Here is a 12,500-nt window from a genome sequence, read left to right as displayed (position 1 = left end):
TAATTAATAATAGTTATAATATTATTGCACTTTATTTATTTATTTTTTTAAAATAAAATAATAAACTAAATAATAATGTGTGATAATATTATTACAAATAAAAGGTAGGCCTAGTATTAAATAGAAATGCAATTATTTTATAGTAAACTTAAAAATAAATGCTATATTATTACTACTTCTCTCTTTCTTTGTTTTTCCCATCCCTCGTTTTTTTTATGCATTCCCCAGTTGTAAGTCGCTTTGGATAAAAGCGTCTAAAAATAAATAAATAAATAAAAGCGTTTTGTTCATCATACCTTCTTCTCAAACTTAAAAATCAGCAGGCTTTTATTTTGGCGGGTTGCCGGCAAGTAAGTATATGCGCTTTCGGATTTAGCGCCGCTGCTCATTAAAGAGCGTCAGTGAATGAATGTTACAGGTTTGCATTGTGCTTTGAAAACGGCATGGGATAGATTTATGCTTTCATTTTGAAAATAAATCTTACATAGTCAGTTTGTCGATCTTAAATGGTAATTGTTTATTAACAGCTATCAACCATGTCGCTACACAAATGCGCTGTCAGAACTTATTTATGTAGCACATTTTTTATTTTGGTCATGCATGCGGACCTGCGGACCACTTATGTGCACCCCTGATTATAATATAATATAATATAATATAATTAGTGCTGTCAAACAATTAATCATGATTAATCACATCCTTAATGATTAATTTAAACTTTTCTTATTATAAACACTGTAAATATATTAAAAAAGTGTATATTATTTTTACAAACACGTATGTATATAAGAAAAATATAAAAGAAAGAAAGAAAAAAAAAACACATTTAAAGTACTATTTTCATGGTAACGCAATGTCTGATTTCAAAAGGGTTTTCACAGGATGAATTTTGAGTGTTTAAGGTTTAGAATTTTCTAATTTAGGAGGATTACTATAATATGTGATGTGAGGGAAAAAGGCATAAAATAAGAGCTAACACGGCACACAGCAGTGTTTCACTAGGTTTGTATTGAGTGTGTGTTTGTAATCTTATTTTCACTGAAGCTGGAGTTTCCTTCTAAATAAAGCTTAAAAGTACAGAATGAATCACAGACAGCTAGAGGTTTAAATGCAGTCCAAATTCAAAATATCTCTTTCAAGTGTATAAGTTGGGAAAGAAGTATTGTGATTTCATTACTGTAAAGCAAAAATAATATACCAATATTCATTTTCATTTACTTTAGAGTGCAATTGTTTTACAATATATGGCTATTACTGTCATTGTTGTTATTATATTCTAATTAGTTTGTTTTCCTTAAACACTAGTGTGAATGTAATTTAGACTGAGACACTATCTCACAAATAAAACGGGGTTGAGTCCATTTTAAAGTTCTTTTAAGACTTTTTTCTGACTTGAGATTTCTTAGTTAAGATCATGGGTTGCAGCTCTTAATTTTGAACTCTCGAAATAAATTAGATAGAATAATTTAACTCATTATTTTTCTTTTAATTATGTCTTTTTTTTTTAATATCACAATAAATATCGTATTGTGGACTTCATATCGCGATATCGTGTTGTTATCGTTACATCTCTACTTTGAAGTGTTTCCACAGATAAGTAAAAGTGTGTGTGTGTGTGATATTACTTGTGGGGATCTCAATGTTTTTCTCGGCGGTAGACGTCCTCTTCAGCGCAGGTTTGAGAGGTTTAGGTGAGATGGGACGGGCCGGTGTGAACGACGACTCTTCTGTGGAGATCTACTCTCACAAACAGAGATCATGTTTTAGAAACTGAGAAAACAGTATAAAGAGTCTGATGAGAGAGTCAAGTAATCGTCTGCCCTCTGACCTGGAAGCGAACCTCGTGGTTGACCTTTTGACCCCCCTCCTCGCTGCTGGGAGTGCTGACCACAGACACACGCTTTCTCTCGGCGTCGGCGCGATCGCGTATGAACTCCAGCCGCCGCTCGCGACTCAGATGCTGCGTGAGGAGCGCCTGTAACTGAGCGCGCTCAATAGAGCCCAGCAGGATCATCGACTCTGCAGACCAGAGGAAGCAATGCTTTAACTGACCAAAGGTGACCGTAAACACATTTATAATGTTACAAAATACTTCTATTGCAAATAAATGCTGTTCTTTTGAACTTCTATTCATCTGTGAATCCTGAAAAATAAAATGTATCACGCTTTCCACAAAAATATTGTGCAGCACAACTGTGTTCAACATTGATAATAATCAGAAATGTTTTTATTAAGCAGCAAATCATCATATTAGAATGATTTCTGAAGATCATGTGACACTGAAGACTGGAGTAATGATGCTGAAAATACAGCTGCGCATCACAGAAATAAATTACACTTTAACACATATTCACAGAGAAAACAGTTATTTAAAATTATAATATTTCACTTTTTTTTTTTAAATCAAATAAAGGCATTGTTGGTGAACAGAAGAGACTTCTTTCAAAAATGTAAAAAAGTTAACCAGAAACCAACCAAAACTTTTCAAGGGTAGTAGGGTGAGTACATATATCATGGTTATTATAGTTAATTAAAACAAAAACCATTAAAAAAATTCATTAGTTCAAATAAAATGCAAATTAACTGCAAAAAACAAACAAACAAACAAAAAAAGCTTTTTATTTCAGCTAGTTGCCAATTTAAAATTTCTCATTTTCATTTAGTTTAACATGAAGTACTAAAATAACAAACTAAAACTAAAATAAAATTTAATAAAAACTAATAAAAATGTCAAAAACACAACAAAATTAATAAAAACAAAGTTACAATAAAAAATTCTAAAAATAAAAACTAATTAAAAATATTAAAAGTATACACACACACACACACACACACACACACAAAAACACTCTCTCACAAACACACACACACATATATACACACACATTTATAATATATACGTTTCAAACACATCAAATGTCGTAATTTTCTCATTATAATAATAATTATTTGAACCAATTTTTTTTTTCAGATTTCTTTTCAGTTTTTACACACACAATCGTCAATAACAACCTTTTTGACTTATTTGTTTCATAATTTTTCCTACAAAAGCTAACATTTTAGAATTATTATTATTATTATTATTTTTTAAAGCAAATATAAATGTATCAAATTCTACAAAACAAACATTTGGAAAAAGTGCAAACCAAAAAGACAAACCAGCCATGTATATGTAAATGTATATAATGTACATATAGACCAAATGTGTTTATACCTGCAGACTCCACCAGCGCCACTGTTTTGAGGTTTCCTATCAGGAGGATCTCGTGAAGGTCTCTGTAGGTGGAGTTCAGTGTGATATATCGAACATCTCGGACCATGATGTCCTCCACACGAATATTATACTTCCTGCAGACAGAGAGGTCACTGTGTTTCCTGCGCTGTAGCTGATGCAGGACAGTTACTAACTCATCCTCCACCACAGCAGCTCAATGAACGCAGGCCTGATGCTTTACATTTCATTTCTATATAGTTTTAATCATTTTAATTTTAGGTTTTGTTATTTTAGAACATCAAGTTAAACTAAATTGTTGCTAAACTAGAAATGTTGCTTTGGCAATCAGAAATAAAATAAGTTTTTATATTTTATTTTATTTCGGTTAACGTTTGTTTCATTTCAAGTAACAATTTTTAAATGGTTTTATTTTTTTAGTAAACTATAATAACCCTGCTTGTTGCCAAATTTGAGTAAAAACATATTTAAACACTCACATTTATTTCAGAAAATGTACAAATATATTTAATCGGTATGAACACAAAAGTTATCCTTTGTTTTATTTAAATGATACTTTGTTGTTGGCATACAAGACATTTTATTTCTGATTTGATTGATATTTTGGCAGAATTGTGTGGAAAACAGACTGAAATGAAAAATTAATCGACAGAGAGAGAGAGAGAGAGAGAAAAAGAGGGGAAGACATACAGAGTGTTGAATGTCAATGAGTGTGTGTGTGTGTGTGTGTGTGTGTGTGTGTGTGTGTGTCCATCTTGCTGATAAGTGAGTTTTCTGCAGATTCTTACTCAGCAAAAATTTGACTTCCCACATACACATACACACACACACACACGCACACGCACACACGCACACGCACACACACACACACACACACACACACACACACACACACACACACACACACACACACACATAAACACACACAGTTATGTAATTGTTCTCTTGACAGGTATAAATGCATCTCTCAGACGCCTCAGATGTGTTTGACAGCAAGGCTGAAACACACAATCATTCAGAGCAAAACATGTGTGTGTGTGTGTGTGTGTGTGTGCATGCACATTCTGCATCATCGCTCCCATTTTCTCCTATTTAATCACAACAGAAACACACACACATAAGGCAACAAAATCTGAAACTTTGTAATCCTGAAAATCTTAAAGCCTCGGAAACTAAGATCGATTTGTGTGTTGCACAGATTTCCATTAGTCTAGTGTGTGTGTGTGTGTGTGTGTGTGTGTGTGTGTGTGTAACTTTATTTACACACAGTCTGTCCATTTACACTAATGAAGAGAAAACACCATCTCTGTCTGTTGTTCTTAATAAAACGGATTAATAAAAATGTATTAATGCAAAAGTAAAAATGTAAATCACTTTAAAAATGAACAAACAAATACATTACTTTGTTAATGTAGTTAAATGCAACAGTAAAATAAAAAATTATTTTATCTTTTAATTGCATATATAACATAATAAGCATTTGCTAATTGCTTTATTTCTTTAGCCATTAGCTTTTAAGTAATTAATCCTGAAACCCAGAAGTGAATCAGCATTTTTGCTACAAGTTCTTTGTTATTTTAGTATCATCGAGACACTATTATAATTTTTATTATTATTTTGAATTAGTTTTTAGTTTTATATTTTCTGTTTACATTTTAGTTTACGTTTTATTAATTTTGTTGTGTGTTGTTGTCATTTACATTAGTTTTTGTTGTTTTTAAATGTCTATATAGTTTGTATTAATTTTTATTTCAGTTTTAGTTAAGTACATCAAGCTAAACAATTTCAAATTTCAGTTTTTATTTTTATAATTTTTTATTGTAACTAAGTTTTTAGTAATTTTGTTGTGTTTTTGACATTTTTTTAGTAATTTTTATTTCAGTTTTAGTTTATTTTAGTACTTCATGTTAAACTAAATGAAAATGAGAAATGTTGCCTTGGCAACTAGCTGAAATAAAAAGTTTTCTATATTTTATTTTATTTAACATTTATATAATTTCAAGTCAAGAAAGAAGTTTTTATGGTTTTATTTCTAGTCTCAGTTTTAGTTTTAGTTAACTATAATAACCAAGGTACCTCGGGACCTTCCTGTGGGTTTTTCAATTGGCAGATTTAGTTTTAGGAGTAAAAAATACGAAACGCGGTGAACATTACTTAAGTATTAAATGTTATACACAGCCAAAGCTTTAACATGAATTTTGATATAAAAATGCAAGTTGTAACATGTAAATGTAACTAGTTGCTAAATTGCTTTTAATGTGAGAAGAAGGACTTGATGTCACTGTGATTGAACGTCAGAAAAATAGAGCATTTCTGCTTCAGTATTTTGTAGTTGTTACTGAATACAACAAAGACTGCTGAGGTAGAAAAAAACACAGTATAAAATGTACACCTATATAGACAGACAGAGAGACTCACTCATGGTGGCCCCAGCCGAGCTCGGGCAGGTAAGGCAGTTTCTTAATGCGGATTATGGAGTCGTAGATGGACGGCTGAAGACTCTGAGCGACGGCGTTGGCGAGAATCACAGCAATCATGATGGGCAGAATGTGACTGATCTGACCCGTCAACTCAAACACGATCACGGCCGTGGAAACCGTATGTGTGACCGCTCCGGATAACAAAAAAAACACATAAAAAACACCGTTTTAACAAGTTAAAAACACTTAAAATTGGTTAACTTTAAGTTAATGAATTAAACGAAAAAATTAAAATACCAAATGAACACAAACTATTGAGCCGATTCAATTCAAATTCAAACATACATTTATAAGAAGAGATATTTACTGAATTGCAATTCAAAGAATTTCAAGTCACACAGAAGAGAAAAAAAATGGTGCAAACATTCAAACAAAAAACATATCCACATACAGTAAAAATGAAAGAAATTGGTATCTACACTTCTAGTTACAGCTTGATTTTTTTAGAAAACGTTTTTAGTATAACTATTTTTCATGATTCAAGATTTATTTGTTATATACACATTTACAGTGAAATATGATTCTTGTTTATTTATATAGCACAGTTTAATGCAACACCAAGTATCCAAAGAGTTTCACAATAGCACAATAAAATATGTACAAAACAAAGTCACGAATAAAAAATACACAAGTGGTCAAATGGCTTAAATATAAATAAACAGTAAGTAAAAATTGATCAAATTAATCAATTTTGACAAATTTATTAAAAAAATATTATTTAATTAGAGCATTTCTGTATACCTTTTCTATTTGTATAAAATTTATACAATTGTGTAAAATATTTTTAAAAATATAACTAATATTTAAAATATCTCATCCTTTTTTTTTAAATACTGAAATATTTCATTTTCTAAGAAAAACAATGTTACAGTGCATTTGATGGTTAAAATCATGCACTTCTCTAAACCCTTCACCATATTGGCCATTAAGCTATAAATAAAACAATAAGCATTTAAAAGACTAAAACAACAAACCATGACCAAACACAACAAAACTAAATCAAAGCCTCTCAAGATCACTATGGCAACAATGAAGCAATTTCCATAAAAGGTAATCAGCTGTGATGAATGTGTGCGTGAACATGTCTATTGAAGCTCTACACATGTACTGTACGAGAGCATTTGCTTCTCACCCACAACAGCGTATCCTCCGGGAACTATGGGATAGATGATTCCGTCCGTATTAATGCCCTCTGGAAACCATGCGGCCATACTTTCACCCACCAAACGGCCAAACGCAGCACCTGAAACACACAGGTTCACACTCCCAGGTCACATTTTAATAAATATATTCCATAAAACATTTTTAAAATGTAGTGAGACACTACAGGAAAAACTATTGTTTTTTCATGCACTTGCCAATTTTGAGCTTTTGAACTACTTTGCTTCTATAACACGTCTTATTTCAGAAAAGTGGACAGAAAATATCCAAAATACACATGTAAGTTTTTATTTTAAGTTTATTTTATAAAATGTATCTATGTGCATCTGTACAAATATTTAAAGGCCATTTTCTCAAAATTAGTTTTTTCTCCACTTCAGCAGCACTTACAAACACCAAAACTTAGGGTTTAATTCCTCTCTATATTCTGAAGGTTTTTACTGAAGGGTTTGTTCATATATAATTGACATATTTTTTTATTATTGCACTTTATCTATTTGCGTCTATAGATTTTAGCGTCTCTTTCCTCAAAATGAGTTTGTTTCTCCAATTCAGCAGCACTTACAAACACCAAAACTTAGAGTTTTATTCCCCTATATATTCTAAAGGTTTTTATAGAGGGGTTTGTTAATATATCATTTACAAGGTTTTATTATGCTACTTATCTATTTGCGCCCTTAGGTTACAATTACAATACATACATTTAATGCCGGGGTTTTTTTTTTTTTTTTTTTGTCTTCACTTCAGCAGCACTTACATACACCAAAACTTAGAGTTTTGATCCTATCTTTATTCTGAAGGTATTTACTGAAGGCTTTGTTCATATATCAATCACAAGGTTTTATTTTAGTACTTATCTGCTTGCATCTGTAGATTGCAATTGCTATATATATATTTAAAGGCAGTTTTCACAAAATTAGTTTCTTTTTCCAATTCAGCAATACTTACTTACACCAAATTTAAGAGTGTTATTCCTATATTCTGAAGGTTTTTATAGAGGGATTTGTTAATACATCCTTCACAGTGATTTCTATAACATTTTATTCCTAAAAACATGGTGAAAATGTATTTTTCTCTTGCTGACACAAATTTCAGATTTATGGAGAAATCCAAAATCCCTTCAGAAAAAAAATCTTTAACATGCCAACAAGTTAAAACAAGATTTTTGAACCTGGCTTTACCCAATGTTCATATTTAAACTCTGGAAATATATGCAAATTAGTGAAAATTTAATGTAATATTTAAACATTTCAGAAAACGTCTAATACAAAACATGTACTGTAATTAATCAACTGGGGAAGTTCGGTGATATCTATTAGTTTAATTAACATACAAATACTTACCAATGACAAAAACAGGCATAAAGGCTCCACATGGTACGGGAAGAGTTGTGGCTAAAGCAGACATCCAGAACTGCACAAAAACAACAGTAACACTCATTAAAACAAACAAAATTATTTTCGTAATATTTCAGCAAAATCTAATAGCTTTCTCTATCTCTGCAGCAAAATTTCTGCTTATATAACAGAGAGAGGAGCAAAACAATATTAACCAATAATATAATCAGTGTTGAGGGATTAACTAATTAAAAGTAGCAAAGATACCAACTCGGTAAAATTCATTTTTCAGTAGCATGACAGTCATTTTTCAGTATTTTGTTGTGTAGTGTGACGAAATTACATAGCTGGTTATTAAAGAACAATAGCAGTGACACACCTGTGTGAAATAAAAATTAAAAACAGCAATGACCAAAAAAACTACTTAACTGTAACAGATTCAAAAATTCAAAACTCTCATATAGTTTGTTTATGGCATTGATTATGTGAGATTACGTAGCTCACATTACAAGCCTTTCTGTGAGTCTGCAGCCCGTCTCTCCACACACAATAGCCTGGCATATGACAAACCAGAGGGGTGTGATATTCACACATGCGCCTGTGTGCGTCACAACACATCAAAATCCCCAAATATCCTTAGAGAACAACGCTTCGTTATACATCTGACGCAAAATCTATCATGCCTGTCATCTGCATGACATTTTATGCTTAGACTGTATGAGTTCCTTATCAGACGAAAATAGAAAGGTAAATAAATGTCAAATGTAAATGTGTAAATAACATGTTCACAAAAAAAGCTACTTTCTGACAATTTCATGCACAATCAACTATTTGTAACATTACAAGAATGAAAAAAGAGAAATAATTAATAATTTGTAGTAGTATTGGCAACGCTTTATTTGAACACTCTGGGGTCTGAGAGTGTTTCGGGGTCCTGGAGAAGTTTTGACATGCCCTGATATTAGTGTTTTTTCAGTATCATACCCTTGTTACACGTTACATGTACTTACTATTATAATAACAATAAATTATGCATTATAACATGCAAGTAACCCTAAGACTAACCCTAATCCTAAACCTAACCATATAGTACTTGTAGTTAAATTAATATTACTCAGTACTTAAATGTATAATTACACTGTAACAAAGACACAAAATAAAGTGTAACCAATATTTTTTATTAATGATGTGATTAAATATAAAAATATATTTATATAAATTATTATAATTATACATTTTTATTTGAAATGATAAATTATAATTATTATAAATTATAATTACAGAAGAACTAGATTTCAGATATTTTTAACGACATGCAAATAAAAGTTTGGCAAAACAAAACAAAATGATAAGAGTGTGTATTTGTATTTGTGTATGTGTGATCTCATTAGTGAACAACACAAGAAAATCTCGTCATCTTTTTATTCCCTAACTCTTTATTTGAGGTAAATTAATTATATTAAGCAAATGGCAACACAAATGCACACGTCAGAACTTTTGCTCCAATCTGGAAATAGCATTTCTGTTTATTTGATAATTAGACACATGAACGGGAACACACACACACACACACACACACACACACACACACACACACACACACACACACACACACACACACACACACACACACACACACACACACACACACACACCACAATCGATGGTTCCTGCGAGAACAGAAGGGCTCCTGCTGGAGGTAAAGGGTGGGATTCAGTGTGAATGTTGCGTAAGTGTTATGTGAATTATGTTGGAGAGTGTTTGAAAGCTGTGGGTGGATAGAGAGATCATTGCATAATATTCTCTCCTTCCTTCCTTTCTTCCTCTCGTTCGCTCTCTCCCCTCACACAAAAAAAAAAACATACACACAAAAAATCCGCTCCTCTCTCTCCCCACCACCCACCATCATTTCCCCCCTCCTTTCTATTATTATGCCTCAAATTAAACACACACATGACATTAAACAAATTTTATTAATGCACTTTTTTTTTTTTTTTGCATATGTTACACTTAAAAGATTCCAATCATTAAACAAATTTTATTAATGCACAAAGACAGCCAGAGTAAATACAAAATGCAGTTTTGAAATTATGATTTCATTTATTAAGGGAAAAAGCTGTCCAAAACCGTCTGTAAAAAGATCCTGTGAAGAGCAGAGGCGGATTTGGCCCTACGTGCCACAAAAAGTAATTGCCCCCTAAATCTAATCTTAGTTTCTGGAGGGATATGTGTATTTCTACCAGGATCTCAACTGGTTGTGCCACCCCAGTTTTGCAGCAACAAACTGCAATCAAGCCTTTTTCAGTGATAACTGGATAAGTCTTTTTCACATCGCTGTGGAGGAATTTTTGGGGTTTTCGAGCATTCACTTTTTGCCCCGCCCTCAGTGGACTGTTTAGGCGGTCCATCGGAAAACAGTCATCTCAAAGCATCTCAAACTCAGATTTAAGTCTGGACTTTGACTTGGCCTCCGCTCCAAAACCTTCACTTTTTGTTTTTCTTGAGCCATTCAGAGGTGGACTTGCCTCACTGGTGTGTTTCTGGATCAGTCCACAGACTGTAACATCCTATCAACAGATCCTGGAGGATGTGTGAAGTCCTCAGAACCAACATCATCCCAATGTGTGTTTTTGGACCCGAAATGGACTAAGGCTGTGGCCTTGAAGGGGGACTGATGTCTTGTATGACGTCAGTTTGAGGTCAGACAAACATTACTGACGGCCGGACAAACCGGCCTGAAAGACGATTTGCAGAGTAAACTCAGGATTTTTCAACGACTAGAGGAACCAGGGACTTAGCAGGAATTCATGCTTCCCATTCAATTAATGGCCCCAAACATCTTCCACACAACCGTCACTAACTTCAGTCCCCCCCTCGCTCCACCTCCATCTCCTGATGGTAGGTATCCATCACACCAGGCTGGGTACCTCCAAATCATGTTTGACTGGAGGCTCAACAGATCATGATCCCTTTGCTTAAACGCTATGAAATACAGGACTAAATGAACTAATGATTGTTGGTCTACGTGCCCGCCTTAGACAAGCAAACAGGTCCTGTAACATTGGACTGGTTCTGCAACAACACCTTTTTTGTTCTCATCAGTCCACAGAATAGCTTGCCCAACATGTTTTGGGGGTCACTAATCAAGATATTTTTGGCAAATGTGAGGACAAGGCTTTGTTGTTCTTTTGGGTCAGCAGTTGCTTTTGCCTTGGGACTCACATTGACCCATGGATGCAGAGATTTTGCTCAGTCTCTTTCTGATCGTTCTTCTGCACCTATTGGTTGAATCAGAGGGTGTCGGACTGAACACGGAGCCGTAAAGAAATGTACTTAGGCGAGTGAGGCCCCTCACATCAGCACAACTCCCTGTTTTGAACTGTTTGCCAGGTCGAAGCTTCAGATGTTGTTCTGGGTTCTTTTATGAGCTCCTGGATGAGTCGTATTTTTTGGCAAATGTGAGATGAGGCTTTGTGTTCTTTTTGGAGCAGTGTTGTGCTCTTCTGGAGTAATTTTGGTAGACATACATGAAGCACTCCTGGAAGATTGTTCACAACTGTTCCAAGTTTTTTTCTCTATTTGTTGGATATTGTCTCTGACCGTGGTGGTCGCTCTTGGAGTCCCAAAACCCACTAGAAATGGCTTGTTCCAACCCTTTTCCAGAAAAGCTGATGCATGTCCCTTTCCAGATATTTTTGTTTTCTCATCTGTTCTTGAATCTCTTTAGATCACAGCATGATGTGTTGCTCTTTAAGCATGCTTCACTTTGTCAGACAGCTTCTGTTTAAGAGATTCCTTGATTCAACAGGCCTGGCAGTAATCAAGTCTGCATGTGGCTAGAGAAATTTAACTCCACTTTCTAATATATACATATATACCCTCACACAATGAATATTATGCAATTAAAACTGAACATATATAGTTTTAACACATAAATATATAGTTTTAACTTCAATTCATTAATAATAAAGTCTTTGCAAATAAAATACACTTAAAATTATATAGCATATATATATATATATATATAATATAGATATATATATATATATATATTATATATATATATATATATCTATATATATTAATTACATTTCTTACATTTATTATATTTTTATTTATATTATAATTAATACACACACAGAGATATATACACACGTATTATAAACTACAAAATATTCAAATGTTAATATATATATATTTTTTAAATATATACATTTTAAAATATGTATATAGTTTATATAAAATGAATATTATGAAATTAAAACTGATATACACACACACACACACACA

The 12,500-nt window shown here is 32.8% G+C and overlaps 1 protein-coding gene across 1 annotated transcript in view; it reads right to left on the bottom strand.

The window, feature by feature from the left end:
• The window catches only part of LOC109079791 (chloride channel protein 2-like), a 79,409-nt gene that overhangs the window by 8,584 nt on the left and 58,325 nt on the right, over window positions 1-12,500 (bottom strand). The window contains exons 13-18 of the mRNA XM_042740018.1: window positions 8,217-8,286; window positions 6,815-6,955; window positions 5,651-5,843; window positions 3,215-3,348; window positions 1,829-2,019; window positions 1,626-1,737 (exon numbers count right to left, since the gene is read on the bottom strand). Of these exons, the coding sequence (XP_042595952.1) occupies window positions 1,626-1,737; window positions 1,829-2,019; window positions 3,215-3,348; window positions 5,651-5,843; window positions 6,815-6,955; window positions 8,217-8,286 (841 nt within the window). The remainder of the gene's footprint in view (window positions 1-1,625; window positions 1,738-1,828; window positions 2,020-3,214; window positions 3,349-5,650; window positions 5,844-6,814; window positions 6,956-8,216; window positions 8,287-12,500) is intronic.

Source organism: Cyprinus carpio, chromosome B15, assembly GCF_018340385.1.
Source record: "Cyprinus carpio isolate SPL01 chromosome B15, ASM1834038v1, whole genome shotgun sequence".
Taxonomy (NCBI): domain Eukaryota; kingdom Metazoa; phylum Chordata; class Actinopteri; order Cypriniformes; family Cyprinidae; genus Cyprinus; species Cyprinus carpio.
This window is presented reverse-complemented; position numbering and strand designations above follow the sequence as displayed.